The sequence below is a fragment of the Suillus clintonianus genome (genome assembly GCF_016758775.1).
Source record: "Suillus clintonianus strain FC179 chromosome Unknown DEU56scaffold_147, whole genome shotgun sequence".
In the NCBI taxonomy this organism is placed as follows: Eukaryota; Fungi; Basidiomycota; class Agaricomycetes; order Boletales; family Suillaceae; genus Suillus; species Suillus clintonianus.
In genome coordinates this window covers 66472-92506 of record NW_024539371.1, presented here as the reverse complement: position 1 = coordinate 92506, position 26035 = coordinate 66472, and the positions used below count along the sequence as shown (strand labels likewise).

The following is a 26035-nucleotide window of genomic DNA, read 5'->3' as shown; positions in this document are numbered from 1 at the left end:
GTTATCTATCTGCGCAGTCTCTATCTCAGGCTGCGGTAAATCGGCAAGGTGTACAAGTTGTGTAGAAAAAAGTTTCTGTTGATCATTTCGTGAAGGTTCGACAGTGTACTCCATTGTCACGCGAAGACTCGAAAAATGAGATGATGTCTTCTTCTCGTGTCACTCAATCAGCGCGATATCCCATTGTCAAGCAGCCTCGTCACACTCGTGTATGGTTGGCCTGGGACGCCTTGGTCCGTTTGTCCTCATTTCAGTCTCATTTGATTTAGATATAACTTATGCGTGCTCGACTGACAGCTGCAGACATGACCATCTCATCTTTCCTTCGTGTTTCCACCTCGTCGTGGATAATTTCTACAGAGAGGTGGTAGATTAGGGCACAAGCCTTCGTACGCTCGTTCCCATTCCCAGCACCTCTTCTCCGTAAGTCTTTTTTTGCTTATTCGTTCTCGAACACCAATCCTTATTGCACGGTACAGCTCACTCGAACCAAATCAACATGCCACTTAACCTAACATTGCTGATACAATGTCCATAGCTCCATAATCAACTACGTCTCCCTCCAAAACGCCCTTCACATATAATGCCATGTTAGGCACCTTTATGTCCGACCATCTCATACAATTCTGTACGCAACTCTTCAGTATGCACCACGAATTTTGGGCGAAAAGGCGAGCAGCATCTCGAAGTACACCAAACCTGGTCAGATCTCACTTGTATTGGACCCTCTGTTGCATGTTCAATTCATTTTCTTAGGTCAACCGGTCAAGATGACGGGCACCAAGTTACAAAGTCATTGTGTATCTATTCCAGACCACATTGTCCTCGTGACGTGTTTTCAACACGGGCAACCCCTGCTATGTGCGATGCTTTTGCAAAGTATACCAGTGTGTTTACGTTTTATCTGTTTGTAGTCAGCCATCATAACTAAGCGCACATTAGCATAGTGAGGCGTTGTTTAACATAAGGCATGCAGCCGACTTGTCTTTCATTCGTGCGAATACGGCGAAGGTTTCACCCTCGACTATCTCAAGAACGCACAGTTTTGTGGCGACCTATTCCAGGAGAACTCAGGCACAGGTGCTGTTTCATCTGTGTTCACAGATTTTCATACTAGTCATGCGGAACCGTTGAAGGTATTGGAAAGTTCAAGGAGAGTGGTGCATTCTCGCCCTACTTCACGCTGGCTGATCCTGCGACTTTAGAACACCCGTCCTGTATGATGGATGCTGACGGGCATGATCAAATTTTCGGTAGGTTGGCGTGAACTGCTGTCCTGGAAGAAGGCCGATCATTGTTCCGCAGCCGCGTCGTGGTCCCTCTATATCGAGGTACTCGCGCCTCTTATTCACTCACTAAATTTTTGCTCCTCGCGCAGGTCCGCGAATTTTAGGACGCCCCTTTGCTGTTTTTCCTGTACGACGATTTTCATGTCAACATTTGGCTTGTGGTAAAGTGCATGAGTGCTCTTCTGAGCGCAGTCTAAGTGTTGGGGATTCCGTCAGGAAATCGAGCTATACATGTAATACATGCGTTCTTTGACTTCCTGACGGATGGTTTGCACATGTTGGATGTCAACGAAAAACTCGGCGAGCCGGTGCGTGCATGGCCTTGTTCGTGAAGGGTATCTGCTTAACCCAGCGCAGATCGTGATCATTGCCAATAGCAGCTCGGAAATCCAGAGCTGGCAATTCTTGTCGGTAGAATAAGGACGAGGATCATCCAGGACCTCATTGATAGAGGCTGAATGATGATCCAGCTACAAGAGTTTCAGTGCGCCTGGATTTGGGATGTCGGCCGAACTGATCTGCGTGCTCTGGGACTAAAGACTGTCAGGGATACGCCTAGTATTGAGTAGATAAACTCGTGAGTCGTGATATTGGAACCGCCAAGGAGGCTTTGTCCAAGTGTTCCGTAACTGATATCGGCAAGCATCTGTGTAACGTCCTCGGAAAACGCTTGCCGTCACGATATACGACAACAACCCTGGCTACTAGTATGCCCCGGTAGATGGCGAGGGTATGCGGGCTACGGGCACTGGGCAAGGCCTATTGGGTTTTGATATGCGTGAGTGCGTCTGTTGCACCCCTGCAAATGTGAAACTGGGTGAATAATCATCATAGATCGAAGTTCTCCAAAGTACCAGAAGGACTAGCGGAGTGTGTCCGGCACATTATTTGAGGCCTTCAATAAAATTATGTCACGGGGCACGAGATGGCATCTGTTTCGTGTGCAAGCGCATGCGGCTGCCACCTACACACTACCTGTGTATAAAAGCCAACGTATTTGTGTTTAATTCAGACAACACTATCAAGTTTCAGCCATGAAATTCACTTCACTCATCACTATGATCACTGCCGCAGCGATAGCTGGCGTAGCTATCGCATCCGACGACCTGACGATAACGCCCGGTGGCCTACCCTGCACCAAACCTGGTAAGCACTTTTGTGGTCTACGTGCAGACCTTACACCACATGGTTATGAACTATCCACCTATCCAGTGGGGTGCTCAACCATCAAAGGTTACAACAATGGCAACGATTTCGGGTATTTCTGTCAAAATGGCAAGATTATATACTACGAGGCATGCTTGGGAAACACTAAATGCCATATATTCAATGGGAATAACTTCAAATGTTCTTGAGCGCCGAGCCTTGTCGAAGGCTTGTTCAACTGCACAGTGTCTGAGTGAGCCTGTCCTTTTCCGTTGTCTCCCGAATCTAAGTGCTGATGTGCTTGCTTTCACCAGTGCATGGAACAATTTGTATGATACGTGCAGGAGGGCTGTCAATGGGGTTCCGGAGTCAATTGAATGCGATCATGATCATCGATCATTGTCCGTATCAAGAAGATACTTAGGCTTTGTAAGGTCAAATTTGTAAAACGCAACTTTGTATGGCTTTCCACGTGACGCTCTCTGATCTGAAGTTAAACAAGGCTCTACGGTTAAAGTCAAATACAAATAGACCGTTGTCAAAGCCCTCAATGCTGTGTCTACTCCGGGTCTGACACCTCCTTTCGGACGGAACCTAAGTCCCTCCAGAAAGCGGAAACTTTCGTGAATTGTTCACCCACCACAACCACTGGCCTGACTTAGTATGCTTTAGTAGGTAACGAGGTCATGCGGGCACCGGTAGACCTATTGAGCTTTTATATGCGTATGGTCGGTGAGTGCGTCTGCCGCATCACTGAAAATCCGAAAATTGGGTGAATAAATCATCATAATAGACGGAACTCATAGAGGGCATCCGGCACATTATTTGAGGCCTTCAAAGGCCTTTTATTTCACAGAGTGAGCTGGCATCTTTTTCGTGCTGTGTGGTTACACTACTTGTGTATAAAAGCCAACGTACCAGCTTCTGAATTAGAAAACAATCAAGTTTCAGCGATGAAATTCACTTCACTCACCACTATGATCATATCTGCCGCAGCGATGGCTGGCGTAGCCATCGCATCCGACGACCTGGTGATAACACCCCAGAACTTACCCTGCGACCAACCTGGTGAGCACTTTCGCGGTCGTGCAGACCTTAGACCACATGCTTATGACTTTACACAATGAAGTGGGGTGCTCGACGGGCCTGAAAGGTTTCAACAATGGCAACGATTTCGGGTATTTCTGTGGAACTACAGGCAAAATTATATACTATGAGGCATGCTCGTGCAAAAATTGCTGTGAGGTGGATGGGAGTAACTTCAGGTGTTGATGAGCTCGAGGCTTGCTCCTGAGTGAGCCAGTCCTTTCTTGTGGTCTTCTGAGCCCGAGTGCTGATATGCTATGGCGGCGACAGGCGTCGAAAGACAGTGACGGTTCATTTGCGATCACAGAATCTTCGGAATGCATCATGATAGACCTGTACAATTGCAATGAGGCGCCCATATTGAATTGAAATCTTCAGTGAAACTCACCCTGAACATGACAAGCAACATTCAATATCCTTCTGCCCGCAATTAATTCGTCAAAGGGACTCGAAGGTTGAAGCGCCTTATTCAGTTGGTGGTACACACATGAGATGCCTCTAAATTACAAGTGGAAATGCAGAAGGCGCGATTTTTTTTTGAAGTCACGGCCTGTCCAGCTGTTCCCAAATTGTTTTCGTGAATGATGCATTGATGAATGTCCAGAACCATAATGACAAGCGCTAGGCAGTACTAGGCGCGCTATGCATGCCAATTCCGATCCTGGACAACTGCGTGGGAAATATAGGTTTAGGGCAGCTTTGACTTGGCTTTCATGACCAGATATGTCAGTTTGAACCACTAGCTAGGGTTCTAGGTCACCGCGCGTGTTGCGCGCGTGCACGTATTGATCAAGTCTAATTGAGAGTACGACCTCATGATGATGTACATATATTAAGTCGTACTCTCAGTTAGACTGGTTAAAATTATACGACCACAAGCTCCAGCGTTGCTCTGCGTCCTACCATTAATTCCTTTATGTCGAAATCAAAATACGTCTAGCATGCAGTCAACAATCGTACGTGAACTCCACTCAATCCAAGACCGGCACAAACACCCATCTAAGCGCCCTACGCAAGTGCACTTCCGAACCAACAAATTGCAATCATTGGGCCGGTCTTTCATCAGCATGGTGACGATATTGAATGCATCATGCCTTTTGCACATGAGTTCCTGGACGAAAACGGGTTCTCTCCTGAAAACGTTGGCTCACAAAAAGTAACTGCCTCACCTTCTCCATCTTTGGATATCAACACTACTCACACCATGAAATCCCTGGTGCTTCATTTTCTACTCCGGCTCTGAAGTTTCCTCCAAACGAGCTTCCGGACGAAACCCCAGTTCCCTTGGAAAGCGGAAACTTGCATAATGCAGTTACCTCACCTTCCCAATATACCACCGCAACGAGGTCATGCAGGCACCGGGCAGACCTATCAGATCTCGTCACAAGCATGTCGCATTCCTTCCGCAATTCGCTTGGTTATCGAGTTTTGATATGTTATGGTCGGTGAGTGCGTCTGCCGCATCAATCAATGCAAATGTAATTGGGTGAATGATTATCTTCATACACCGAACTCGCGGAGTGTGCCCGGCACATTATTTGAGGCCTTCAAAGGCCTTCAAGAAAACCATTTCACAGAGCGCGAGCCGGCATCTCTTTCGGATGCAATCGCGTGCAGGTGTGGCCACCCCCTACGCTGCTTGTGTATAAAAGCCAACTTACCAGCTTCAGAAACACCATCAAGTTTCAGCGATGAAATTCACTTCACTCAACACCATGGTCATATCTGCCGCAGTGATGGCTGGCGTAGCTATCGCATCCGATGATCTAGTGTTAACACCCCAGAACATGCCCTGCTACAAACCTGGTGAGCGTTTTGCACTTTTCGGCCTAGGAGACCACATGCTAATAGTTATCCGCCGATGAAGTGGGGTGTTCAACGGGCCTCAAAGGTTACAACAACGGCGACGATTTTGGGTATTTCTGTGTCAATGGTAAAATTGCCACCTATGGACCATGCTCGTGCAAACATTGCTGCACATACGACCAGTATAACTTCAGTTGTTGATGGGCCTCGAGGCTTGCTCAAATCCACAATGCCTGAGTGAGCCTGTCTCTTCTCATTGTTTTCCGAGTCCGAATGCTGATGTACTAGTGTAAGGGACAGTTAGCATGATACGTGCGGAAGGGCGGGAATGAGTGCTGTCAATAATATGGTCGTATCTCGTCGTCCAAGGAATCGTAGGCATTGTAACGTCAAATAATACACGCGATTGACCAGGGCCTCTCTCGATATCGATAATTCACTTGCTAGATGTTCGGAGCACTGCTTTGTATAGCACTTCTAGTCTTTTCCGACCTCTCAGGAGTACTCCGACACATTTACACATTCAGCTCTCTGGGTGTTGGTCAGACACTCATGGGAAGGAAAATACACTGCAGTCACCTATAACCTCGTTCACCTCATTGGATGAGCCGTAGGATATGCCGGACATCGGCCTCTGATTGAATGCTGTATATCCAGCTTTTATCCGCGTCCGAGTCTGCCCACAACGAAGATATATACAATTGGTTTGAGGTCTCTTGGCATGGATCGCACTCGACTAGGGTGTCATTGATATATAATATATGGCGTGGGTACGTCAAGGGCTCCCTCATAGTCCCTAACCTCATGTTGATCATCAGACTTGACAGATAAACGAGGAGGTACAGATCATCCGCTTGATGTTTGAAGGTTCGGATCTGTGCATTAGGTGCTTTGTGTTTGTTCAATCCTCTACTCTACTACGTGACCAGTTCCAGTAGGCAGCCACGGTATGTCTTGATTGTATTTGCCCATGGCGGCAGCGCAACAATTTCATCTGTTTAACGGTATCCTCTTGATTGAGGGGAAATGTTGAACACAAGAGCCGTCATCAACAACGGGATGCCGGGAAGACTGAGTGTAACGGATTACCACTAATCAGCTGCAGTTGTTTTGCTCCAGCAGCAAGATGAACGTTGTGCTAGCGAACGTCGCTTGGCAGGGCCCTTCGGGCCATCCATACAGCAAGATGAGTTTGGACGATAAATATTAGTAGGGTCCAGGGTCACCGGTGCTCTAACGTACAATGTATCATACGGTGCTAAGCTTTGCCCTGACATGCATCACGCGGTACAAAACACTATGTCAGACTCTACGGCCGGTTAAAACCATAGGACCACAAAGCCCAGCTCAGCGCCGCATCCCCCCATGAATTCATTTATGTATGTGGAAATCGAAATACATCTGCATGCACAAACAACTCCGCTCAATCCAAGACAGGCACAAACACCCATCCAAACGCCCTAACCTCATTCCCCTTCGTCCCCAAATACCTCTCCGTCTCATACAGCCAATTCACACTCCCAGCAATACAATCCCGCAATCCCCTCACATACCGCCTCGTATCATCATTCATCACAGCTGGATCCACACACGCAGCGAACAAACGCTCAGTAGCCAAGAACGCATCCGCGCTCTGCTTCACGAGCGTGCCCACATATGTAAGCGCACTCCCGAATGAACAATTCCGGTCCTTCATTAGGACGGGGACGATATTGAGTCGTGAACTTGGAGTCATGCCTTTTGCGCATGAAACAGCATCCTAGATGAATGGAATAGACGTCAAGGTATAGTCTGATGCAAAGCACGCGAAAAAAACGTACCTCAGACCACGCTATAAGATCACAAGCCTGGTCTGTCAACTTATTCAATATAGGATGCGAGGATGCTCGTTCAGAGAGGTTTAATCCCCCTGCATATTCGATCAAGTGAAACACCATCCTCAGACCTGATGCGTTTCTTCGAAGGTCGACATAAGTCTCGAGATCTGGGATGCACGTCGAATCGAGCGAATTTAAACGCTGCCTTGCATCGCGATATGCGCGCATGGATCGGTGAAAACGCATGTACCATGCCGGGCTTTTGTATGCGGCGCGACTGAGTCGGTCGGATATCCTTCAAGCGCGTTGTGTCAGCCAAATCAAACACCAGAGACATTTCGAACTCACAGGTCGAAAACTTCATTCTCATCACCATCACCACAACCAAACCCATCGTGACCCCGTTCCCGCTCTTGCTCAAACACCAACAAACTCAAAAAATCTACCGCCAACCTCAACTGAGTCAAGTCCGCTCCCGGATAACACAGCGCAGCCCACAACCCAACCTTGATCCCTTTCCACTCGACACCCAAATTTAATCCTGCATCGCGCAACCATGCCTCGCTCGCTTGAGACACAGACCTACAATGCCGATTTGCGCGTAGTTCAAAGGGCGTGCATGAAGAGAGGAGGTCGGGGAGCTGGACGCTCACTGTGTGTGACTCGGAACATGCCGACGGAGTTGATGATGATGATGACATCGCGTTGTGGATCCTTGTTGAACGATAGGATGAAGCACCGATGAATCAATTATCAGGATGACCGCGACTCTGATATTGAAAATGAGCGACGGGTACGGGGATACGACGTAATGATCCGACCTGAACGCTTTTTTATTAGACGAACAATAAGCACGGTGTCCGTTCGCCGTCATGGCCGCCATCAGGCACTGAGGTGACTATTAGGTATAGAATGTATATGAGAAGACTATTGTTCTCCCCCTGGAAGACAGCAAGCTTACACGCTCACAGGTACTCCATGGCCGAACCTCACAAACTCGAGTTTAAATACGTCAAAGCTACGTGATCGATGCAGTTGCAGCACGTGTGTGCTTGGCAGCCATCTTTCGAACACGTTCAGATCTTCCGCTAACTTTAAGTACCAAGGCCCTTGCAGGAATGTGCCAAGGTCGGTGTTATCTAATTCATCAATCGTTTGGTATAGTCCAAGCCTTCTACGGACTCGCACAGTGTTTTCATCTAGGAACATCATGGAGCTGCATACGTTAAGCTTTCCATAGGGAGGGCATCGTTTGATTATGAATAAGGGACGAGAAGAAATCTGAAGGAGACGGCAATAAATACTGCGTCAAGTCAACAAAGGTATCGCAACAAAAAAAAAAAAGCAATGACAAAGATGGAAAGCCCGAGGACATCCACGAAAGCGGCTAGCAGCAGAAACACGACTTGCCACCTCCATGTACCCCGGTATCTACCTGCATTGCTACTGGTTGTGGTTGCTGTTGCGTATTGGTCTGCTGTGTATTGGGCTGTGTATTGGGCTGTGTATTGGGGTCTTGTGGATCATCATCATCGGAATATTCACCACGTAAAATGTCTGAATCATCATCGGGAGGAGCACCCGCTGCAGCATTACGCTGTATATATATATATATATGCATGAGACAACCAAGACAATGATGAGAATAGATCAAGCGCACCTTTCGACCCTGCGCGAAAGGAACTTCAATGACGGGTGGTGCTGCATGGTCGGGTCTCCAGGTGAATAGGTGTCGTACGTGGGCTGTGAAGGTCGTGGGAGTAGCGGCAGGTGGTAGGGCGGTGGGCGGTGTTGGTGTAGGTGCAGGTGCAGGTGCAGGTGCAGGTGCAGGTGGTGGAACTGGATGAGAATTCCTCGTCATAGCGAGCCTGAGTTTCTTGAAGCGCCCGGGGCGCTGCTGAGGTCGTGGTCTGGAAGTTTGAGGATGCTGTAATGAATGACATGAGAGAGAGAAATGAAGGATACACTAATGCACCCACACCATACATGCCCCGGAAGAAATCAGGTTCTGCATCATAGCCATCTTCATCTTGCCCCGGAATCTCTGCCTGCATAACATAGGTCAGTAGCGAAAAATTTGAGGAAAGGAGTACATGCGCTAAGAATACGGTCATCATGAGCAGCGAGCGCGCTACATTGTTCCTTGAAGTCTGAGTGAAATGGGGGTGAGTATGACAGCGTTTAGTGTCATCACTGAAAACTTGCCGTTGGACCAATCGAGGCAGCTGGCCTTCTCAGTTTCGTCGATCGCGTCCATCATGTGTTGGTGTGATTCGAGAGCTTCTTCGACTTTACCTGCCGAAAGGAAAGCCTGACAACGTTTCTGATGTACAGTGAGCCAGAAGGACTCGAGATCCCAGCCGAAGAGCTGGACAAAACACTCAGTTATGAAGAAAAAATCGGATGCATCATGTCAACATACCACGATCAAGTCCTCGTATAGTTCATCGATGATTTTCGATGGGAAAGCACTGGAGTCGACGGCGGCGGCGAAGTGGACAATGGCTTCGTCGTGACGCGCGCCATCCAAGGCCTTGGTTCCGAGCTGAACGCGTAGATATGCCTAATGTGCGAGTTGCGTAGATCAGTAGCGATAACCGATCATAGCCGCATGATACTTACTTCCACGACGCGACACGCGAGGGTATCAGCATTCGGACGAGCAGCAGCTAGCTCTTTGATGAGCAGTATCGCTTCGTCATGTTGATCTGCATTGAAAAGGGCAATGGCCTAAAATGCTGAATGAAACAGAGAACACGCGAGGTGAACTTAACCTACCTTGATCAAGAGAAGAAAATGAATGGTTTCTGAATCTTGGTTTGTGAACATAGATGCAACATCGAATGCCACCCTCCCGTCCCGGACATTGCCTTTTCCGCAGAGGGCAATGCCCTTGGAGATGTAGCCTGTCAATGAAGGCTCAACGCTGATGGACTGTGTTACGGATGAAAGTTAGCCTTTCATAAGAGGGCCATGATTGGTTGGTATGACTGACCTTGATTGCATCCTCGATGGCGTGGTCCCAGTCTTGTTTTCGTGCCATCACGAAGGAGCGATTAGCATAGGAGGTATAGTTGTTGATGTCGGCGTTGATATCTTGTGTGAGTAGCTGTTCAGCAGTCGACAAGTCCCCACTTATGCATGAAGCACGGGCTGCCGTGATGGCAGTGAGGATCTGCGTGAAACATGTTCAAATTGCGTGACACGAGTGAAGGATGGAAACTCACGTTTGAACGAAAACCCCTACGTGCTTCCCACTCCGAGATCTGATTATCTTCACCTCCGCTGAGGATGTTATTGCCATCTACAGAGAACGTGATACATCTCAGTTCGGATGAGTGCTTGAAGATGCCAATGTTTCGTCGATCTGAGAGCCGCCAGAGATAGACATGGTTGTCTTCAGATGCGGAAGCAACGAGCGTGCCAGCAGGATTGACGGCGATGGCGGTGATACTCCGAGTAGTATGGCCTTTCCAGGGATCACCGACCTTCTCCCATGTTGATGTATCCCACTCATGTATGGCGTCATCCGCGGCAGAAAGAAGGCGTGTCTCATCGAGCGTCCACGCGAGTGTGTTGGTATAACCTCCCAATTTCAAGGTTGCGACGCGTTCCCTTGAGCCTGAATTATAAATTTCGATATTTTCATATGTTGCGATGGCAAGAAGTTCACCAGACGGTGAATATCGAACCCAGGTGACACCAAATTTAAATTCATGATTTCCTTGTTGCTGCCAAGTTTTGGTGCACCACAGCTTGACCGTCGTCGAATTCCCTGAACCAGTGGCCAACACCGTACCATCCGCGGAAAAGTCCAGCGAGTTGACAGGGGAGGAGGAGTGGATGCTTCTATCGTGGGCTTTGATGGGTTGGGTGAGAGATTCTCCTGTTTCTCCGTTCCAAACGATGACCTCTCCATTTGCATCACCGCTTGCTATTATTTGCCCATCTCGTGATACCGCCAATGAATACACCTTACTGCGATGCCCCTCCATCTTCTTCAACACAACACCTGTCTTCAAGTCCCAAAGACAAAGTGTCTTGTCGTCTGAGCTCGTAACTATTCTTCGTCTATCGGGGAAAACTGCGACTGCGGTTACGCGTCCTTCATGACCAAAAGTTCTAAGGGGTGTGGTGCTTGGAATGAGCTTCGTCATTTTACTGTAGGTTGGTAGTCGGTCGAAGCGGTCTTTGGAGGGCTTGTGAGCGTCTGTGTTTCAGCTGCAGAGGTGCGTGTATTGTGCGTTTTTACGTTACTTCACTACATTAAGCTTCTTAGATGATCGCATCAATATAGATGCAGCCGATGTTCTTTCCCCTCACGCCTCAAACCAGCCACTAATTGCGTGGCGGTGTGTCTGCCTTCCGAGGCGCGCTCTATCCAACACTTATTTGATAACGACAGGCGCTAGGCCAGCCAGCCGGTCTGGTTGCAGCGTTGATATAGGAAGAAGTCAAGTTGACTCAGACACGTAATTCCTGTACCGCCAGGAGTCGTCACAGACGATTTCACTGCTACGTTGGTTGATGATAGTCGAATGGATGAGGACGCTGATGGTGCTGTCCTGTCCCCTTTCTCACCCAATATTGTGCCCAAGTTGTCTCCTTCAGTTTCCTCTCTGCTAATGGATGGCAGGCTCAGTGCGCTCAGCAATGGTGAGTCGGACTCTCGGAGCATGGCGGCATTTCAAATGTTCGAAATAGCCTAATACAGTAATTTAGCGTCGATGCATCTCAGGAGGCACTTCGAAATTTCGATCAATGAAACATAATCGTCAACTTCAACCTACGTGTGCAGTGCACCGCCAACTTGTGGGTAAGTTGAAACGTCTTCACAACTCAAGGTACCATCGGCAATGTCATCAGTTAAAACACTGATAGTGTCTGGTGCACCCCACCACATCCTGAGTACTCGCCGCCCGCAATCTGGCACTTCTAAACGCCAGCGCTGGTGCCTCGTTCCACCATCACCAGTGAGACAACATCAGTATCAATATCGTTGGAGAACGCACCCTTATACAACTAGCAGAACTCTAGGTGCTGGCAACAGCATAGAATTGACGTTGTCATAAAGGTAAGTATCTCCTTACTGCCTAGCTTTACCTTTCTTCTTTGGGTGCTGCCCCAATATGCTCTTTTACATCGTATATGCTCGTGTTCGGAGCCATGTGTACAGTAACGCATGTTGTCTACACTTACTTACATTATACAACTCGACCTTGCTTCTAACCACCCATAGTCTGCTTGTAGTCTGACCGCCCTGTTGTCAACTCCTGATATCTCATGTACGACACCACCCGAGCGTACTATTATGGCCTCGACCCCGCGCTCGCGCTCAGCCTTTCTGTTATCCATACTCCTGTTATTGCCGTGAGGATGGGCCATTGGAATACGATGAAACCAGGGTACGTCACGCTATTCAAGTGGACTGAAACACCTGAGTCTCGGTTGGATTGTAGGATAGGATGCTGGTAAGTCCGACCTCGTTCGAACCCATCGGCGAGCCACTTGAGCACCCTGATACCATGTACTTCGTAGCTGTTGTTGAGGACAGCCAGATCTTCGCCACTGGCTGTCGGGATAGCCTCATGGGCAGTTCCTCAGAGCGATTCAGAGAAAGACTCGCAACAGGTCAGCAAACTTTCAATCGTGCCATACTTCCTGCTGACATATCTACATTCTACACCGAAAATTTGTAGACTTTAACTCCGTCCGTTACTCCTCCAGGAGACCATAGGCTTAGAGTCTGAACTCTCGCATAGGTTATTTGATGATGTGAGTCCCTATGTCACATAGATATGCCCGTCTGACTTTTGCTCCAGTACAATACCCACTCCCCGCCTCAACACAATGACCACTGCACTTCACGACACCATGCCACAGGCATCCAGAACATATCTTCTCTCGTCTTTCAGTTCTTCAGGGCCATGCTCCCCGCCCTCACAGCATTCCTTTCGTAAACATATTTGCAACGCAATAGTATCTGGTGCAGCTATCACTTCCCAAGTACTCGCCTGCAATGTGGTACATCTAACGCTAGCGCTGGTGTGGGGACTCCATCAATGTCGTTAGAGAGCGCACTATGACGCAACTAGCAGCACTCCTCTTCAAATGGGCTGCTTTGCTATCCTCACTAGGTGCCTCCCACATCTATAATGGACTTGACAAATAATTCATACTGCCCCTCGCTCCCGCGAGATTTTAAATCTCCGTTTCGACACTTCTTTTATTTGACTTGTTTCTCTTGGGCTGCACGTTATGCTATATGTTGTCGGTACATCCTCAATGTAATTCCCACAGACATTATATATTCCTGAACTTCCGTTAGCTCGTCCAGCTGGACATGATGAACACCCGTTTCCATCTTTTTTTTGACGAGTTGCTATCGAAGATTGTTCAACCTGACCATGACTGTTTCCAGGCCTGAGATCTCGTGCAAAACTGCATCTCATTGTTCCTGGCGTTCAGGAATAGTTCGTATTAGGGATACTGACCTCAAAGTACGGAGTTTTGAGGTCTGGCACCGAGAAATCATTAATAAAATGAGCGAGCTGCAGCGAATGAACATTAGACTCGAGCGCATATAAAACTGGGCGCGCTCCACTAAAACCAAGTCAAGCATTAATGTGTTGTACACGATCCGACTTGGATCCGACCGTCCCTTGTATTCCATAAATTTAAAGCGAGCCATTGCCAGACAACGAATGCACAAGTCCAGCAAGTATGATTTTCCGTTGATAGAGTTTCAGATCTGCAATAGCAGCTGGTAAACTAGGATCAGCAGTGAGATCGCCCTCGTGGACGGGTACGCGCTTAGAGTTAGGCAGCACATCGCAAACTGGTAGCTAGTCATGAGTCTTGTCAGCATATAAACGATTTTCATCAAAGCTCGCGCCCGCAAATTAGCTATGAATAGGAACAAGAAGAAACCTGAAGGATAAGGTGATAAAATACTGCCTCAAGTCAACATAGATATCGCAACAAACAAGAGCAATAACGGAACTGAAATACCCGAGGACATCCAAGAAAGACGCTAGCAGCAGCAACACGACTTGCCACCTACATGTTCCCCAGTGTCTACCAACGTTGCTGCTGGCTGCTGTCGCTGTGGTGTGTTGGGTTCTTGTGTGTTGGGCCGTTGTGTAGAATTGGGGTCCTGCGGAAAATCATCAAAATATTCGTCAGGCACTAAGTCCTCGTCTCTCCCAGGAGCATCCGCTGCAGCATTGCGCTATAGATGTATATATGAGACACCCAAGACACGTTGATAAAAATGGAGCGGGCGCACCTCTTTGCCCTTCGCGAAAGGAACGTCGACAACGGGTGGTGCTGCATGATCGGGTCGCCAGGTGAATAAGTGTCGTACGTGGGCTTTGAAGGTCGTGGGAGCAGCGGCAGGTGGTAGTGCGGTAGGCGGTACTGGTGTGGGTGCAGGTACAGGAGGAGGAGGAGAGCGCTTTGTCACAGCGAGCCTGAGTTTCTTGAAGAGCCCGGGGCGCTGTTGAGGTCGTGGTCTGGATGTTTGAGGATGCTGTAATGAATGACGTGAGAAAGAGAAATGAAGGATACGCTGAAGCACCCACGCCATGCATGCCCCGGAAGAAATCAGGTTCTGCATCATAGCCATCTTGATCTTGCCCCGGAATCTCTGCCTGCATAACATAGGTCAGTAGCGAAAAGGTTGAGGAAAGGAATACATGCACCAAGAATACGGTCATCACGAGCAGCAAGTGCGCTACAATGTTCCTTGAAGTCTGTGTGAAATGTGGGTGAGTATGACAGCGTTTAGTAGCAATACTGAAAACTTGCCGTTCGACCAATCGAGGCAGCTGGCCTTCTCAGTCTTGTCGATGGCGTCCATCATATGTTGGTGTGATTTAAGGGCTTCTTCGACTTTACCTGCCGAAAGGAAAGCCTGACAACGTTTCTGGTGTGTAGTGAGCCAGAAGGACTCAAGATCCCAGCCGAAAAGCTGGAGGAAGCACCCAGTTATAGTATTTTCGGATGCATCATGTCAACGCACCACGATCAAGTCCTCGTATAGTTCAAGGACGATTGTTGAAGGTAAAGTATTACAGTCAACGGCAGCGGCGAAGTGGTCAATGGCTTCGTCATGTCGCGCGCTATCCAAGGCCTTGGTTCCAAGCTGAACGTGTAGATATGCCTCGAGTTGCAAAGATCAGTATTGATAACCGAGTGTAGCCGCATAATACTTACTTCTATGACACGACACGCACGGGTATCAGCATTCGGACGAGCGGCAGCTAGCTCTTTGATGAGCAGCATCGCTTCGTCATGTTGATCTGCATTGAAGAGGGCAATGGCCTGAAACATGGAATGGAGCAGGGCGCATGCGAGACAAATCTAACTTACCTTGATCAAGAGAAGTAAATGGATGATTTCTGGATCTTGGTTCGTGAACATGGATGCAACATCAAATGCCACCCTCCCGTCCCGGACATTGCCTTGTCCGCAGAGGGCAATGCCCTTGGAGATATAGCCTGTCAACGAGGGCTTAATCCTGATGGACTATGTCGCGGATGGAAGTTAGCTTTTCGCAAGAGGGCCATAGTTGGTTGGTATGGCCCACCTTGATTGCATCCTCGAGGGCGCGGTCCCAGTCTTGTTTTCGCGCCATAACGAATGAGCGATTGGCATAGGAGGTATAGTTGTTGGTGTCGGTGTCAATCTCTTGCGTGAGTACCTGTTCAGCGGTAGACAAGTCTCCAGTTAATGCTGGCGCTGAATTGCGGGCTGCCGTCGCAATAGCAAAAATCTGCATATTATAGGCGTGTTCGAATTGCGTTAAATGAGTCAAGGATGGAAACTTGCCTTTGAATGAAAACCCTTACGTGCTTCCCACTCAGAGATCTGATTATCATCACCTCCGCTGAGAATGTTATTGCCATCAACGGAGAACGTGATACATCTCTGTGGCGATGAGTGCTAGAAGATGGCAATGTTTCGTCGTTCTGAGAGCCGCCAGAGACGAACATCGCTGTCTTGAGATGCGGAAGCAACGAGCGTGCCAGCAGGATTGACGGCGATGGCGGTGATTGCGTGTGTGTGGCCCTTCCAGGGATCACCGACCTTCTTCCAGGTTGATGTATCCCACTCTTGGATGGCGTCATCGGGTTTATAGCTTGCAGAAAGAAGGCGCGTGCTATCGGGCGTCCACGCGAGTGAGTAATAGTATATCTTCGCCTGCAAGGTTGCGATGCGTTCCCATGTGCCTGAATTATAAATTTCGATTTTGCCAAATGTTGCGATGGCAAGAAGTTCACCAGACGGCGAATATCGAAACTCGTAGACAACAGATTCAAATTTGATTTGATTTCCTTGTTGCTGCCATGTTTTGGTGCACCATAGCTTGACCGTCTTGTCCCCTGAACCTGTGGCCAACACCGTGCCATCCGCGGAAAAGTCCAGCCAGGTGACATATTTGGAGTGGGCTTTGATGGGTTGTGTGAGGAATTCTCCTGTTTCTCCGTTCCAAGCGATGACCTCTCCATCTTCATCACCGCTTGCTATTATTTGCCCATCTCGTGATACCGCCAATGCCTTCACCCCACTATGATGCCCTTCCATCTTCTTCAACACAAGACCTGTCTTCAAGTCCCAAAGACGAAGCGTATTGTCCCACGAGCCCGTAACCATTCGTTGTCTATTGGGGAAAACTGCGACTGCGCTTACGCGTCTTTCATGATCCTTGAACTGCCGAAGAGGTGTGATGCTTGGAATGAGCTTCGACATTTTACTGCAGGTTGGTAGTGTTGAGCACGGTCGATGTGGGCTTTGGAGGGTTTGTGAGCGTCTGTGTCTCAGCTGCAGAGGTGCGTGTATTCTGCGTTTTTACCTTACTTCACTACATTAACCTGCCTCGTTTCCATAGACGCCCAGCACACGAGGTCGTTTGCTGCCATACTTCCATCCCTGTTACAACAAGAATGCTCCCCATTGTCACACTCGCCTTCCTCGGCAGTATACGGGCTCTCCCACCGCCTCATCGCTGCATACATTCGCCTGACTCTTGTCTCCACACCTTCCAGCATGTATGCCCTTGCATCACAGTGCAGTTGCTGCTTTTCGGCGCTCGTATCTGCCTGAAAGCCATCTGTCCTAGATGTCCGCATGAATGTTGTTGTTTCTATTGTCGAGCGGAGTCTCCCACATATCACCGTGCCCGAACACTTTGCATACACCTTACTGGAATACAACCTCTTCATTTCATCGATCTCTGTGTGCAACAGATGCAGCCACTAAGTGTGTGGCGGAGTTTCCGCCTTTCGAGTCGCGTTCTATCCAACACTTATGCGATAATCTCTGCAACGGCAGGCACTGGGCCAGCCAGCGGATCTGGCAGTAGCGTCCACGTAGAGAGAAGTCAAGCTCAACTTGACTCTGATCCTGCCTGGTCGACGTCAGAGCTTGCACGGTGATTCAACTTCTGGATCAAGCCCTTGTAACAATCACAATGTCTTGTGCAGCGTCATTGCCGCTCGAATCTCATCACGTGCGAATCGACCTTATGAGCATTATTTTTCCCGCTGGACAAAAATTCCGATATAGCTGCATTTCCGACCTTTCATGCGCATCGACACCAGAAAGGAGTAGTTATCCTATCCGAACTTCTGCCCTCCACTCGTCACGCACGATGAAAGAACTTGCTCTACTCATTTCCGGTACTCCATGCTTCTTGTCTCAACGTCGCCCTGTACGAAGGCGAATGCAAATACACTTGATACAGCACTCGATGGCTGAACTTGGATGTGAGAGGCCGATTTCCTTCAGTGCCTGGTGCAACTGGGGAGATTCGACGAGGGCGAGATAGTGGTGGAAGGCGATTCGTAATTCATCTCTCAGTATGTGCATCACTCTGTGGAGACGGTGGGTGGCTGTGGATGAACCGGCACCAATCTTTGGGCACCAAGTTCAATGGCGAATTGCAGCTCCACAGAGGTTTTGACTGTCGTGACACTGCATCGTTCGGAAAGTCTTTGACGTAGTAGTTTGTTAGTTGATAAAATAGGAGAAACTCGCCAATGCACAGCGTATGATTTCATTATATGGAAGAAAACCAATCAAATAGAAGCGCAACTCTTCTGCAATATTAAATATATCCCTTCCAAAGCCACGACGAATGGAACGCTCTTGGTTCATCCCGTGGTTCATGACAGAGAGATTACCGGGCTGGGTGAGCACACGGAAGTGCCCCACTATACGATCAGAGTTGCTCGTCGTGGGCATGAGCAAAGTACGGTGAGTGTGGCCGAAATAATACCAAGGCGGTGTATCGTTGTACATCTGCTCAAGTCTTGTTCTTGCACACTCAATCTGTAAATGCTAGACAGCGCAGTTCGGTATCCCAAGGACAAATTGTAGGTTCAGTGTCAGGCCTCAAGACCCAGCCCTGGCATACCCGGAACTATCCAGTTTAGCAACACTCCAGTAGGTCTTGTGCTTGAGAGCTACAGCAAGATGTACCAGGTTTTGTGCGTTCTCCGATGAGATGTATGCGACAAAACGATCTGAAGGAGACAGCAAAGTCTCTAAAATGGCAAGCCGATGAAGCGGGCGCGGTAATATCAATATTCAAGATGCTCGACTCGCTCCAGAGTGCTTTGCCTGTGAGCCGCTCATCACTAACTTAGTGCCCGTTCGGCAACCATCCGTTTGCGCCGGAAGTTCAGACGAGGTGTTGATGTTACCAAGAGACTTAGACTCAACCGTTCTATAGACTAGTCAGAGACAGGCAAGGGCGAAAAGACGAAACAACGACATTCGTGGTGTACAAACTAGTAGAGGTCGACTCAATTCACCAATGCTCGAGATGTGCGTGATCACCTAGATACATTCTATGTGAGCATTAATTTATAATAACATAGGGCACGTACCGATTAGTAACTGATTAACGTCGACAGGCGGTGTGGCATCACCCAAAAAACTGCTCGGGATTATTTTGGTGGTACCTTAGCAGGCTATGTGCAAAGATGTTCCGTTGAAGCAGCGCTCAAGGATCGCCGGACGAGAACGCCCTGATAACGCTCACGACCAGCATAGCATCGCAGCATCTCCACCGTTTGACCTATGACATAGCTCATAGCTCACCTAGGATTGCAGTGCTTGCGATTAAACATGACAAAGCTGCAGTGGTAAGAACTTCAGAATACACGCAAAGTTCAGGGACGCGATCTCACCCAACCTTCCTGAAAACCCTCCTAATCTCCCTCTCAATCCTCCTGACACCAACCGACACCCCAAAATCAAACACACAAAGTTCAAAAACAGCGCCCAAACACCTAGGCGCAAATACCTTCCACGCCGTCAGATGCCTCCTCAACGCTGCCCCACACACCGCCGCTCCAAACTCCAACACTACGGAATACAAGGACATTGTCAGTGCGGCTCTTAGCATTGATGCTCCTGTTGTGGGTCGGGAATGGGGTATTGGAGGGAGGTTCTGTAAAATAATCAAAGGCACCGCAAGCGCTAAGAGTAAAAACGACCCAAACATGTTGATAGCCAAAGAAAATGTGAAAGAGGGAAAGACCGTCTTTCCACACACGAACGCGCTATTTTCCTGCAGACGAAAATGTCGTTTGGTGGCCTGTGCTGTAATACGAGGCACGATTTCTAAGAATGAGAGCTCGCGGTTTATGTTATCATTGGCGAGGTAGATGGTAGTGAGGATGGTGGGGTGGTGAAGGTTGCATTTAAGCAGTGGACGCCCCGGAAGCTGCGAAGAATCACTAGATAGGATAGTAGCGCGGTGGATGAGAGTCCGAGGATGATATGTCCTGAGAGTTGGGTCATCAATCAGACGATGCTCAAAAAAATGAGCCAGAGAAGTATGGGAAAAACGAACGCGTTGACGAAGCCTAGCACGGTGACTTTAGTATTTTCTGGTGCTGGAGACGTCTCACTCGATTAGCTTTGGCTTTTCCGACGTCCAACACGCCGAAACCCCACAAATCAACACAACAGCAGCACTAGTCCTCGCCAAGACCGTCCTCGTCACCTTCAAGCCATCACCCGTATCCTCCAGGACTCGCGCAGAGTCTGCCCATTCGAGCATCCAGAGCATGGTGACAGCGATCAAAGACGGTGCGAGAAACGGAGGAATCTGTGTTGCAGCGAGACCCGAGTCCGATTTGTAGATTTTGAGCATGCGGCAGACAACACGGGGACCTCTGATCGCAACAAGGAAGGCGATGAGGAGAGATGTGATTGAAGGGACTGATGACGACTCGGATGTGTAAAAAGTGACGGTACAGTAGGGGTGTTGTTCGTCCCTGCAGACGGTGCTCATATCCATCAGTAGGGCGCATACTGCGAAGAGGGCAGAAAAGCCTAGTATACGGTGGCGCAATGGGGAGGTTGGAACAGTAAAACCTGTGGTGACTGAGGGAACGATGGACGAGATGAGGAAGAAGAGCACCAAGCGGTCTTCCTAGACTTCGACGCGAAACACAGGATGCGGAGAATGAGGAAGATGGGGAGTGTCTTGATGGATTTCAGGGTGATCGTGGGACCTACCACGACGAATGATAATGAAGATGAAACCACCTGGATTGTGGGATGACGCTCCCGAGGTTATTGAATAGGATTAATATTGCGCTGAGGAATCATGATGACTTCGACGAGCGAGGCGCCATTTCAAATTTTCGAAATAGCCTAATCCAGTAATTTAGCGTCGTTCCAACTTCCAATTGACCATCGAGCTTCTAATAAGATCGTTGGAATATACGCCAACTAATTATAACAACCTTTACATACGTGTGCATATTACACTGCCAACTGACGGAGCTCGATGGAGGGTGAAGTCGAAACGTCCTCGCAACTCAAGGTACGTGAATTTCTAAGTTTTCCTACATCCATTCCGTGTCGACGAGATTTCTGGCAGTTCATCGTCAGTCTCAGTGTATTGGTCCATTGCCTTCGTTATTGGCCCCGCCGTCCCGCCGTTCAGCTACATCTCGTCGCTGATTGCCGTCGTTTGCATTTTCCGTGCGTATTCATACTTTTCTAGTTGCTGTCACCACGACGTAACCACTTTTCAGAGTTCACATACACCTTCCCGCCATTTATGATCCTGGGTTACTTCATGCAACTAGATGCCACTAAAGGTGACTGAGAATTTGACACCAACAACCCCGATGCCCACCGTGTTGATACCTGGAGGGATTCATCGCGTTGGAAACGTGCATGTACGTACCAACTTCCGCAGAGTTCCCCCACACCAAATCTAACCCTGCTGCCACAGTCTTCAACAAGAATGCCTTCTTTAACGTGTGGAACTTCCTTCTCGCGCTCGCATGCTTGTCCTGCGCTATTCTGGGCGCGTACTCGGCCGTCCAGTCGATCGTGACTGCGTTCCAAACCACGGGTGCTGCGACAGCGTTTAGCTTCAAGTCACCATTGGATAAAAGTGGTTAAGGCATCTTCCTATGAAGTTGGATGCGTGTTTTTTTTGTTCAATTGAAAGCTGTAGATTGAGATGTCTTCACGATACTTGGGTATGATATGCTTAGTAGTCTGACACGCTCGCCTGTAACGTTGACCTAATGTACCAATGACAGGATGAATGAAACGTTTGTTATGATCACTAGACAATTTGCAATCGAGTACCATTAATGGTGTATTTTTACAAGGGGGCGATGGGCATTGATATTGTGGGTAGTGATTTCCAAGCACCTATTAAATTCCGTGAAAGTCGTAACCCATGATACCGGTGTCCTGGGGTATTTTGCTCCACATGGATACAAAGGACTGTTTTTTAAAAGCTGAACGAAGGTTTGAGAGTTCCGGGCGAGGGTCCAAGTCGATTGCTTCCGGAGAAGGACGGCCCCCGTATTCATACGCACATAAGAGGGGTAGCTCTCTTGTCGATGTAGTAGAGGATGAAGGTGTAGAGGTGGCATCTAAGATATTATTATCCTTGTTTTGCTGTCCGATCTACTACCCGAGGGTATTGTTGAAGTGTCTAACCGCCTATGGCGGCGTGGAGCCTTTAGACGCGATGGAAGGAACCAGCGATCGGATCTGCATAGCCTCCTCATCAGACAACGGACTGCATACCCGCCATTTGGACATGATTCCACTATATTTGGGACAGCAAGTACGCCTTCCAGCTTGAGCACGTTGGCATCTGAAGAGGCAGGACCAGCTACTCACGTTACGATTTAAGATCCCATTGTTCCTGCGTCAGCGTGAGATTCTATGTGAGCGGTCATAATGAGCGCATAGACGTAACCACGCGTCATCCCCCGAGCAGAGACTTTCACTGTCGTCGAAATGAGCGCGGTGAGGCGGGTTTGAAAGTCCAAGCGACGAAAAGAAGATCGTACTCATGATAAGAGCATTCACACTGTGTGGCGTGCGACAGAAATACGCAAAGTGCCGTATATGGAGTTCGATAATAAATGACGTGGGCTTTCATTTCCCCTCGCACTTGTTGCGAAGCTGCACGGATCCCTCAATGTATTCACACAAAAATCGCATCTGCTGCTCAGCGTACAAGGAATGCGTCTAACTCCAAAGTCCGACTTCACGATGTTCCCTTCCTACCATCATGACTACCAGTACGGTCCAGTAGCGATGCGGCCCACTCGATTTACCTGGTTCCAAACATTCGGCTACATTCCCAATTTACGTTCATTTGATGTCAGTGGTGTGCAACTCATGATGTGTGCGTATAGGGCGCATATATGCGCAATTTTCATTGCTCGTAGTCGGGCCATGTCTGAGGTGAAATCGACGCGGTCCTGCCGCGCGGACCGCGTCACAGTAGCTCGATCACCATTCTGCCGAATCGATTCAGAATTTTGCCCATCACTATGCGCAGGATATAAAAGCTGGCCGTTTTCCTACAGTATCCCCCATCCTCAGAGTTCTTATTCGAGATCCCCCTCAGAAGATTCCATATCACCTCGCTTCAAATGCGTTTCTCCTTCCTCGCCGTTGTTGTTGCTTTGACAGCATCCATGTCTGTCAGTGCCTGTGGCGATGGCACATATGCTTGCAAAACGACTGCAGATTGTTGCCCAGACTTTGTTTGCCAATTAAACGTAAGTATAAGTAGTTTGCTGTCCATCCAAATGACTCACCCTTAGCGTCTTGTAATTCTAATAGAATGGAGATTTGGCCTGCGTTGAAATCTCATAATGGGCGGGCAGCCTGAGCGGCACGTTGTGACAGTAAGTCATGTTTCCGAGTCTGCTTTCGCTTTGGTGCCGTGGTTGATGGTGCCATCCCTAGTTTAGAGACGATCACTGTACGGTTGCTTCTGGACAAACTTCAAAGCTGCTTGAGAAATGTGGACCTTCGGACATCTGGGCCACTCCATAGTATGATATATGTACCAACCTGAATGCATGAAATATGGGTTCTGAAACGTTACGTACTTTTTGGTCCGGGTGCAAGCTTACACATTCTGAAATGCATCACTTCCAAGAACGAGTTCCAGTGAAACCCGGTCCTCACCATATCTACGCAGAACGACGGATATATTTTTGCTCGTGACTTGTCAATATTTCCGTCGTTTTCCGTCGATACGGTGAGGAAGACAGTCGTTCCTCGGACTTCCTCTCAACTAGCAACTACAGGAGCGTTTCTGCGAGATTTCTGATTTCCAAGATTGTGGTGCTGCCATGATAGTTTGAAGTATACACATTACTGTCTTAATTATCTAAGACTTTGCCAAGCAGATCTCACAGTACCGGAGGCATGACATTTTACCCCACGAAACTTCGAACAACACCGCGTTGGTACCACACACGTCTGCAGAGACTGGTGCAAGCTATATGATGGTGTCGCTGTCAATTGGCGAGACCGCCAACTCGCTGCCATCAACAATCCTACTGCAGTAAGTCTCAGCGACTGCTACATGTTCCCTGGGCCGCACTTCAGTTAGCTCATCGAGCCAGACATCAGACATGATGGACACCCGTTTCCATCCTTTGGACGAGTTGCCATTAAAGATCGTTAATCCTGACCATGACTGTTTTCGCACCTCAGATCTTGTGCAAAATTGCATCTTGATTTTGCTGGCGTTCAGCTTCGATGGTCTGGTCTTTGAGCGCGATTGCAGAATAGTTCGTATTGGGGAAACTGACCTTCGGAGTACGGAGATTTTAGGTCTCACATCTAGATATCATTAATAAAATAATGTTTGGGATGTCGCGGTAGACGTACAGTCACTTGTTGCGGTGAACATAGGAGCTGCAGCTAATGAACATTAATATTAGATACGAGCGTATATAAACCTGGGCGCGTTTCACTGACGCGAGTCAAGCATTGTTGTAAACGATCTGATCGTCCCGCTCATTCCATAAATTCAAAGCGAACTATTGTCAGACTACGAATGTACAAGTCCAGCAAGTATGATTCTCCGTCGATCGAGTGTCAGATCCGCAAGAGCAGCTAGCAAACTAGGATCAGCAGTGAGATCGCCACGGGAACGTGCTCAGAGTTAGGCAGCACATCGCAAAAGTGGTAGCTGGTCATGAGTCTTGTCAGCATATAAACGATTTTCGTCAAACTGGCGCCGCAAATTAGCTATGAATAGGAACAAGAAGACACCTGAATAATATGGTAATAAAACACTACAAATCAACATAGATGGAGCAGCAAAACAAGAGCAACGACAGAACAGAAATACCACGAAAGCCGCTAGCAGCAAAAACACGACTTGCGAACTCCATGTACCCCAGTATCTACCGGAATTGCTACTGGCTGTCGTTGCTGTTGCGTATCGGGTTGTTGCGTATTGGGCTGTTGCACATTGGGCTGTTGCGCATTGGGGTGCTGTGGATCATCATCGAAATATTCAGCACGTATAATATCTGAATCGTCATCGGGAGGAGCACCCGCTGCAGCATTACGCTGTAGATATATGCATGAGACACCCAAGACAGTGATGAAAATAGACCGAGCGCACCTTTCGACCCCACGCAAAAGGAACTTCGACGACGGGTGGTGCTGCGTGGTCGGGTCGCCACGTGAATAGGTGTCGTACGTGGGCTGTGAAGGTCGTGGGGGCAGCGGGAGGTGGTAGGGCGATGGGCGGTGCTGGTGTGGGTGCAGGTGCAGGTGCAGGTGGTGGAACTGGATGAGGATTCCTTGTCATAGCGAGCCTGAGTTTCTTGAAGCGCCCCGGGCGCTGCTGAGGTTGTGGTCTGGAAATCTGAGAATGCTGTAATAAATGACATGAGAGAGAGAAATGAAGGATACACTGATGCACCCACACCATCCATTCCCCGGAAGAAATCAGGTTCTGCATCATAGCCATCTTGATCTTGCCCCGGAATCTCCGCCTGCATAACATAGGTTAGTAGCGAAAATATTGAGGAAGGAGGTACATACGCCAAGAATACGGTCATCACGAGCAGCAAGCGCGCTACATTGTTCCTTGAAGTCTGAGTGAAATGCGGGTGAGTATGACAGCGTCGAGTGACATAACTGAAAACTTGCCGTTGGACCAATCAAGGCAGCTGGCCTTCTCAGTTTCGTTGATGGCGTCCATCATGTGTTGGTGTGATTCGAGGGCTTCTTCGACTTTACCTGCCGAAAGGAAAGCCTGACAGCATTTCTGGTATGTAGTGAGCCAGAAGGACTCGAGGTCCCAGCCGAAAAGCTAGAGAAAGCACTCGGTTATAAAAGATATTTTGGATGCATCATGTCAACGTACCATGGTCAAGTCCTCGTATAGTTCATGTATGCTTTTCGACGGGAAAGCGCTGGAGTTGACAGCGGCGGCGAAGTGGTCAGCAGCTTTGTCATGACGCGCGCCATCCAAGGCCTTGGTTCCAAGCTGAACGCGTAGATATGCCTAATGTGCGAGTTGCAAAGATCAGTATCGATAACCAAGTGTAGACGCATGATACTTACTTC

General features: G+C 48.6%; 6 protein-coding genes across 6 annotated transcripts; 2 read left to right on the top strand and 4 right to left on the bottom strand.

The window, feature by feature from the left end:
- Nucleotides 1-143: 143 nt before the first annotated feature.
- DEU56DRAFT_761262 (uncharacterized protein) lies at nucleotides 144-2155 on the top strand (the record flags this gene model as incomplete). The annotated part of the gene is made up of 12 exons (XM_041350515.1): nucleotides 144-233; nucleotides 361-423; nucleotides 645-702; nucleotides 757-887; nucleotides 915-946; nucleotides 977-1080; nucleotides 1137-1217; nucleotides 1258-1331; nucleotides 1394-1463; nucleotides 1506-1597; nucleotides 1998-2067; nucleotides 2124-2155. 12 exons carry the CDS (start codon nucleotides 144-146, stop codon nucleotides 2153-2155), a joined length of 897 nt encoding a protein of 298 aa, XP_041202149.1.
- Nucleotides 2156-5144: 2989 nt separating this feature from the next.
- On the top strand, nucleotides 5145-5917 carry DEU56DRAFT_838495 (uncharacterized protein). Its single transcript, XM_041354885.1, has 3 exons — nucleotides 5145-5327; nucleotides 5389-5564; nucleotides 5622-5917. The coding sequence occupies exons 1-2, from the start codon at nucleotides 5213-5215 to the stop codon at nucleotides 5526-5528; spliced, it is 255 nt and encodes an 84-aa protein (XP_041202148.1). The 5' UTR covers nucleotides 5145-5212; the 3' UTR covers nucleotides 5529-5564; nucleotides 5622-5917.
- A 605-nt stretch (nucleotides 5918-6522) lies between these two features.
- DEU56DRAFT_838490 (isoprenoid synthase domain-containing protein) lies at nucleotides 6523-8256 on the bottom strand. The gene is made up of 3 exons (XM_041354884.1): nucleotides 7493-8256; nucleotides 7148-7439; nucleotides 6523-7086 (listed from the first exon to the last, which is right to left on the bottom strand). The coding sequence occupies exons 1-3, from the start codon at nucleotides 7843-7845 to the stop codon at nucleotides 6751-6753; spliced, it is 981 nt and encodes a 326-aa protein (XP_041202147.1). The 5' UTR covers nucleotides 7846-8256; the 3' UTR covers nucleotides 6523-6750.
- Nucleotides 8257-13862: 5606 nt separating this feature from the next.
- On the bottom strand, nucleotides 13863-15092 carry DEU56DRAFT_144911 (uncharacterized protein). The gene is made up of 5 exons (XM_041344761.1): nucleotides 14954-15092; nucleotides 14848-14898; nucleotides 14728-14796; nucleotides 14433-14675; nucleotides 13863-14375 (listed from the first exon to the last, which is right to left on the bottom strand). The coding sequence occupies exons 2-5, from the start codon at nucleotides 14860-14862 to the stop codon at nucleotides 14178-14180; spliced, it is 525 nt and encodes a 174-aa protein (XP_041202146.1). The 5' UTR covers nucleotides 14863-14898; nucleotides 14954-15092; the 3' UTR covers nucleotides 13863-14177.
- Nucleotides 15093-18541: 3449 nt separating this feature from the next.
- DEU56DRAFT_905025 (uncharacterized protein) lies at nucleotides 18542-20763 on the bottom strand (the record flags this gene model as incomplete). The annotated part of the gene is made up of 6 exons (XM_041356696.1): nucleotides 20068-20763; nucleotides 19342-19941; nucleotides 19253-19288; nucleotides 19039-19088; nucleotides 18792-18875; nucleotides 18542-18672 (listed from the first exon to the last, which is right to left on the bottom strand). The coding sequence occupies exons 1-6, from the start codon at nucleotides 20457-20459 to the stop codon at nucleotides 18542-18544; spliced, it is 1293 nt and encodes a 430-aa protein (XP_041202145.1). The 5' UTR covers nucleotides 20460-20763.
- Nucleotides 20764-24727: 3964 nt separating this feature from the next.
- On the bottom strand, nucleotides 24728-25681 carry DEU56DRAFT_144764 (uncharacterized protein). The gene is made up of 4 exons (XM_041344760.1): nucleotides 25616-25681; nucleotides 25390-25560; nucleotides 25083-25337; nucleotides 24728-25027 (listed from the first exon to the last, which is right to left on the bottom strand). The coding sequence occupies exons 2-4, from the start codon at nucleotides 25522-25524 to the stop codon at nucleotides 24815-24817; spliced, it is 603 nt and encodes a 200-aa protein (XP_041202144.1). The 5' UTR covers nucleotides 25525-25560; nucleotides 25616-25681; the 3' UTR covers nucleotides 24728-24814.
- Between the last annotated feature and the right edge of the window lie 354 nt (nucleotides 25682-26035).

What these genes read in the sequence shown, in the direction of transcription:
- DEU56DRAFT_838490 (XM_041354884.1), bottom strand. Translation starts at nt 7,845, where the DNA reads ATGTCATCATCATCATCAACTCCGTCGGCATGTTCCGAGTCACACACA. An exon ending in GAGAATGAAGTTTTCGACCT is followed by an intron (nt 7,440 to 7,492) that starts GTGAGTTCGAAA and finishes ACGCGCTTGAAG; the next exon opens with GATATCCGACCGACTCAGTC. An exon ending in ATCTTATAGCGTGGTCTGAG is followed by an intron (nt 7,087 to 7,147) that starts GTACGTTTTTTT and finishes CCATTCATCTAG; the next exon opens with GATGCTGTTTCATGCGCAAA.
- DEU56DRAFT_144911 (XM_041344761.1), bottom strand. An exon ending in TCTTCCGGGGCATGCATGGC is followed by an intron (nt 14,676 to 14,727) that starts GTGGGTGCTTCA and finishes CATTCATTACAG; the next exon opens with CATCCTCAAACATCCAGACC. An exon ending in CTTTCGCGAAGGGCAAAGAG is followed by an intron (nt 14,376 to 14,432) that starts GTGCGCCCGCTC and finishes ATACATCTATAG; the next exon opens with CGCAATGCTGCAGCGGATGC.
- DEU56DRAFT_144764 (XM_041344760.1), bottom strand. Translation starts at nt 25,524, where the DNA reads ATGACCGTATTCTTGGCGTATGTACCTCCTTCCTCAATATTTTCGCTA. An exon ending in TCTTCCGGGGAATGGATGGT is followed by an intron (nt 25,338 to 25,389) that starts GTGGGTGCATCA and finishes CATTTATTACAG; the next exon opens with CATTCTCAGATTTCCAGACC. An exon ending in CTTTTGCGTGGGGTCGAAAG is followed by an intron (nt 25,028 to 25,082) that starts GTGCGCTCGGTC and finishes ATATATCTACAG; the next exon opens with CGTAATGCTGCAGCGGGTGC.
- DEU56DRAFT_838495 (XM_041354885.1), top strand. Translation starts at nt 5,213, where the DNA reads ATGAAATTCACTTCACTCAACACCATGGTCATATCTGCCGCAGTGATG. An exon ending in CATGCCCTGCTACAAACCTG is followed by an intron (nt 5,328 to 5,388) that starts GTGAGCGTTTTG and finishes CCGCCGATGAAG; the next exon opens with TGGGGTGTTCAACGGGCCTC.